Source organism: Megalobrama amblycephala, linkage group LG15, assembly GCF_018812025.1.
Source record: "Megalobrama amblycephala isolate DHTTF-2021 linkage group LG15, ASM1881202v1, whole genome shotgun sequence".
NCBI lineage: Eukaryota > Metazoa > Chordata > Actinopteri > Cypriniformes > Xenocyprididae > Megalobrama > Megalobrama amblycephala.
Genome location: NC_063058.1, coordinates 1641916 through 1647915, shown reverse-complemented (window position 1 = coordinate 1647915; position 6000 = coordinate 1641916). Strand labels below are relative to the sequence as shown.

Here is a 6000-nt window from a genome sequence, read left to right as displayed (position 1 = left end):
ATATGAAGTTAAATTATTTTCTTCTGGTCTTTTGGATTGATCTTGTCTTATATTTGCACGCTTGAATGATGCATGTTGGTTTAAGAGTGAAGAATTGTACATGAAAAGCTCAGTTCCTACCTCTGTAGTTCAGTCAGGACCATCTGTCATTATAATGTATTATAACTGTGGTTACAATCATTCAATTTAGAGATCATGCAATGCATTATAAAGTCCATAAGGAATAATTAAGAATAATTTTTCTTCAAGTTACAAATATTTTACAAATAATTTGTAATGTTTTTCTTTAGAACCATTTTTACTCTCTGAAAGAGATTTTTTTTTTTTATCTCAATGGATTGTAAGGAAAAATAAGCTACATTTCAGTTGATTTTGCATTGGATATTAAAATAATTAGGCATATGCAAGTCTGTTGCGAACCAAAAAGTCTTATAATTAAATACATTCAAATAAAGGCCCTTGTCTAGCCTGTTCAAGGTTGAAGCGTCTCATAAACTCATGCTGATGATGTTTTTGGGATAATCTTCTGTGACAGTCCAGCGGGTGGCGCTGCAGAAATCGAGAGCGCGCAGAACACGCGCTCTGTGCTCGATTACTTCCGCCTTCAGGACTGACTGAGGAAAACAAATCGAGCTGAATCATCGGGCGCTCGGAGGATAGTCGGCTGCTAAATAGCAAATATGGTGAGAAATTGTCATATTTTACTCTTAAACCAACAGCTTGTCTCCTGGTGTGTAGTTTATGTTGTAGAGATAGAGTTTACTCTGTGAGAGGATGGTGTTTTGTGCGGTATTTGAGTGAAAGCGACTGAATGATGAGCGTGAGTAAGCGGAATGATCGCGCTCGCGGGTGATGATGCTGCAGAAACTCACAATACACCATAAACAACATCATATCTGTTCATATACTGGCGTTAGTGGATATACGCGTGCGTTTGACCAGTATAAAAGTGCTAGTTTGTTTATTCTTCGGTTTAATGGAGTGTGTGTGTGTCTCTGAATGAGGCCGCGGTTTCGCTTTCGCTCGTTCACACACTCAACTTCTCAGATCGACCAAAAACATCTCTATTGCTCACAAACAGACTTTATTACAAAGTTAACTTTTCAAAACTGTCTACAGAGACACTTAAGTGCACTTAAGGTTAATTTCATTAATATTATCTGCATATACCTTTAAGATTTGAAGTACACTACAAGTGCAGCACGATTAAGCACACTAGGTTCAGTCCTGTCCCTGTGTTTAATCATAATGTTGGTTGTTTTCCAGTTTCGTAACCAGTATGACAACGACGTGACGGTCTGGAGTCCTCAGGTAAGCGCAGGTTTCGCTCTTGCTCCCTCAGAAGTGTGTGAGCGCGGTGTGTGTTCTTGATCTGGTGTGGTTTGTGTTCAGGGGCGCATTCATCAGATCGAGTATGCGATGGAGGCCGTCAAACAGGGTTCGGCCACCGTCGGGCTCAAGTCTCACTCTCACGCCGTGCTCGTGGCGCTCAAGGTAAGGCTCAAATGCACTACACTCATCAGTGAGGCTCACGCGAGCTCCGGGTGACCGTGTGATGTGCGTTTGCTTGCAGAGAGCTCAGTCCGAGCTGGCCGCCCATCAGAAGAAGATCCTGCACGTGGACAGTCATGTGGGCATTTCCATCGCAGGGCTGACGGCGGACGCCAGGCTCCTCTGGTAAATCACACGCCTCTCTCGTCCTCAAAGGGGACCTATAATGCCCCTTTTACAAGATAGTCTCTGGTGTCCCCAGAATGTGTCTGTGAAGTTTCAGCTCAAAATACCCCACAGATCATTTATTATAGCTTGTCAAATTTGCCCCTATTTGGGTGTGAGCTAAAACACGGCATTTTTGTGTGTGTCCCTTTAAATGCAAATGAGCTGCTGCTCCCGCCCCCTTTCCAGAAGAGGGCGGAGCTTTAACAGCTCAAAAACAACAAAGCTGGAGAATCTCACGCAGCCAAAATGAGGATTGTCAGTAACGGTGTTCAGCCTTACATTGTTCAAACCGGAGTCGACACTGATGGAGAGACTCAGGAAGAAGTTACAACTTTTAGACGTTTCTGAATGGTATAATAAGATCCCCTTCCTACATCACTAATGGAGCGAAATCTGAGAAACTCATGTTTTTAAATGCTTGCAGAGAAAGGCTTGTCAAAACAAAGTTACTGGGTTGTACTTTTTCACGCTTTCTGGGATAGAGATGCACCGTGAACTAGGGCTGTGCCGATAAATAATATCATATTGAATCGCGATAAAATATTTGTCGATAACAATGATAAGCTCTAGGCATTTTTACTCAATATGGATTAATATAAGAGCCAATCATACAGCAGAAATACGTGACAACAGCCAATCAGCATGCAGCTTTAAACATTCATGTCAAAGAACAAAGTCAATTTCTTACGGCACTTTGCAAAGCAAACTCGACACAAGGACGACAAAAATGAGTGGAAGCAGCAACGAAAGTGAAACTATTATCCAAAAATGATGAAATTGTCGACAAAAAAGGTAGCACGAATTCAGTTTTATATTCATTATGGATGGTTTGGTTATAAAAGCAACCAGGCGCTTTTCATACCTGCTCGTTATGTGCGTCTGTTTACTCCCATATGATTTATTTCACACAGAGCGCTGCGTGTTGCATTGTCACAAGGCGACGCCATTAAGCGTTCTAACCCGCAACAGCGCTTCAGACTGCTTCAAAGTGATTCTGATCAATGAACAGCTTAGATTTATGCCAAGTGATTGTTAATGAACTCAAGTCGATGAATTATAACTGTTTACTTAATGGCCTTTATATAAAATGTTTTAGACGGTTGTAAGAATCTGAAGGATCAGCCTGCAATTGTGTATACATTTCAAAATAAGAGTCCCCGATGTATTTCGGGCTTGTTTATAATTAAAAGTCACATGCTAAGTTAGTAAGTTGTCTTAATTATTAAGGCCAAATGTGTAATCTGTTTTTGTTAATAAACTATACTTTAAAATGTAATTAATAAACCCTCAAATTTTTGTGGCTTCAGTCATAGATGGGATACTCTTTTAAAGCTGGCAGCATTAACAGTTTATATATTGAAATATATATCGTTGTCGATCGATATGGGAAAAAATTATCGAGATTACATTTTTGCCATGAACGCCGTGAACGCAATTTTAGCACTTAAACACAGAAAAAGTCAGCTTTTCATGATATTTCCGCTTTAATTATGATTTCAATGTGGGGACATAAAAACAGAAACAGCCTTGATGGATTATGACCAGGGGTAACCGCTATATTTCTGCTGATCCATAAGTGCCACCTTTCATTCAGCCGGTGGAGTGAAAAGAAGCGAATGTGCATCCAAAATGTTTCAACAATTAGGAAAAGTTTGGTTATATTTGGGCGTGTTAAAGCTCTTCTCGTATCGTCAGCGTCTCACTGTCTCTCTCTCTCTCTCTCTCTCTGTGAAGTAACTTCATGCGGCAGGAGTGTCTGGACTCCAGGTTCGTCTTCGATAGGCCTCTTCCCGTGTCCAGACTGGTGTCGCTCATCGGAAGCAGTATCCTTTCCGCTTGTCCTCAGAAGTCATGTTCATGTGTCATGTCATTAGCTGTTGTTTTTCTTGAATGCCTGTGTCAGAAACGCAGATTCCCACCCAGCGCTACGGCAGACGGCCGTATGGAGTCGGGCTGCTCATCGCAGGATATGATGTGAGTACGGGGACTGGTGTGTATGTGTGAGGGCTGCGTGTTCAGCGCTGTATGTGATGACTTCTGTCCCGTGTTTGTGAACTGCAGGACATGGGGCCGCACATCTTCCAGACCTGCCCCTCAGCCAACTACTTCGACTGTAAGGCCATGTCGATCGGCGCGCGCTCGCAGTCGGCCCGCACCTATCTGGAGAGACACATGGACACCTTCCTGGACTGTACGTCATGCACCTCACATCACGGCCTTTTATTTCATCAAGTTTGATTGAACATGCAGCATAAGCGCGCTTGTGTGTGTCCTCAGGTAATCTGAATGATCTGGTGCAACACGGTCTGCGCGCGCTGCGAGAGACTCTTCCTGCTGAACAGGATCTGACCACAAAGGTTTGATATTTCATCCTCTGCTCGCTCTCGTTACTAGTGTCAGGTGACTAACTGCTGCTTTTCCTCCAGAACGTGTCCATCGGGATTGTGGGGAAGGACATGGAGTTCACCATCTACGACGATGACGACGTGTCGCGGTTCCTGGAGGGTCTGGAGGAGCGGCCGCAGAGACGGGTGAGTGACTGCTGTTGACCGCGGTGCGGCGGAGGTTTCTGACGGCGTCTGACGGCGTGTGTTTCTCACAGGTGGTCCAGCCGGACGATGAAGCGGCTCCAGCTGTGCCCGATGAACCCATGGAGCACTAAACACTTCTGCACTTCTGTCGGATTCAGCTGAAATAAAACAAGGCGTAACATTTAACCTCGTCACACATTACGCAGTGAAACCTTCATTTTCTATCTGTGACTGTTAGAGTAATAAAACTGTTTTTGTTTCTTTCTGAGTGTGGTTTTTATGCTTTCACTGTATATATTCATTGAGACTGTATAACAGCAGGATTATTTAATAATTATCCTCCCTAAATCATGTCTGGAAGCTGTTGGTGTTAAGCTGATATCCCTTCATCAAACTAACTGACAAGACCTTATAATTAGAAAGGGGAAGTCCTTTCTCTTTTGTGTTTATTACGTATATGGGTCAGTGATGTGACGGGTCTTTTTTAGGGCTGCATGATTGTGACAAAAATCATAATTGTTGATTATTCCCTTGAAACTTTATTTGTGATTATGATTATCAAAATTTGCATGATGTTTTGAATAGCTTTATGCCATTGTTTGAAGTGACTGCATGCCATATTTTTATATGAAAACAAGCTGAAAACACTCTTCCTGAAAAACTTTTATTGCTTTACTATAGCATTAAGCCTCACATGTCAAATATACATTAGTTTGATTTCTTTTTTTAAATTAAAAAAGTAAAAAATATGCATGATATTATAATGTTATACTATAACTAAAAAAATGTTTTTAGAAAAAAACACATTTTAAGCATGCAGAATAATGTAAGTGGACTTTTTTTTCTAATTGCACCTTTGAACGATTAATTAATGGCATTCATAATTATCACGATTAGAAATTTGATTAATTGTGCAGCCCTAGTCATTTATTTTTTTGTTCAAAGGCCTATAATATAATAATTTGTATAATAATAATTATAATAATAAAAAACAAAGATATGACATCCAAAGTATGTAAGGTAGTACAACTAGATCTATTTTATTGAATCCAAAAGGTTTTAATTATATTTTGCTACATATAAAGGTATTTTAAAGAGTCAAAAGGTCACTTGGTTTAACCGTCCAAAGGCCAATACAGCCATTTAATTTGTGATTAAAATATATTAAAATGTAGTGAAAGTATATATTTTTTTATTCTGGCATGATTTTATAACATCATATATCAACATAGTGCAAAATGGTGTTAAAATTATGTGTAGAAGTCGTTGCTTTGTTATGAGAAAGAATGGAAAAATGAATTTCATTCGGAGTAACCAATATAAAGGGACCATTTTGGATCAAGTCATGTGGTTAATACCATGTGACAGGATGTGACATCATTCAGACGCCTGCAGAGGACCACATGGTCATGAAGCAAAGTAACTAACTCAATTTTAACTATAGTAGTCAACATTTGAAGTGGATCAAAAAAGTTAATCAAAGTTGTCGTAAGAGGAAGGTTTTAGGACAACTTTGATGAAAAGTTTTGATCCACTTCAAATGTTGACTACTATATTTGAAAAATTCATGTTTTCACTTGTTCATACGCATGTCCCGCTATAAAACATGGAAAATGTTGTGATATTTTAAAAACTTATTAAATATAAATTTTTTACCTTTTGTTAGCTAGCTAGATATCAGCCTGTTAGCATTGATTCATAATATGGTCATTCGGCAAAACTGAAATTTTAGTTAAACCGAATTACATTT

General features: G+C 39.9%; 1 protein-coding gene across 1 annotated transcript; it reads left to right on the top strand.

Moving 5' to 3' along the window:
• The first annotated feature begins 538 nt into the window (after window positions 1-538).
• psma1 (proteasome 20S subunit alpha 1) lies at window positions 539-4513 on the top strand. Its single transcript, XM_048158536.1, has 10 exons — window positions 539-683; window positions 1267-1311; window positions 1393-1494; window positions 1574-1677; window positions 3454-3542; window positions 3623-3693; window positions 3781-3910; window positions 3997-4076; window positions 4146-4250; window positions 4322-4513. Exons 1-10 carry the CDS (start codon window positions 681-683, stop codon window positions 4379-4381), a joined length of 789 nt encoding a protein of 262 aa, XP_048014493.1. The 5' UTR covers window positions 539-680; the 3' UTR covers window positions 4382-4513.
• Window positions 4514-6000: the final 1487 nt, after the last annotated feature.

What these genes read in the sequence shown, in the direction of transcription:
- psma1 (XM_048158536.1), top strand. An exon ending in GCGGACGCCAGGCTCCTCTG is followed by an intron (nt 1,678 to 3,453) that starts GTAAATCACACG and finishes CTCTCTGTGAAG; the next exon opens with TAACTTCATGCGGCAGGAGT. An exon ending in TGCTCATCGCAGGATATGAT is followed by an intron (nt 3,694 to 3,780) that starts GTGAGTACGGGG and finishes TGTGAACTGCAG; the next exon opens with GACATGGGGCCGCACATCTT.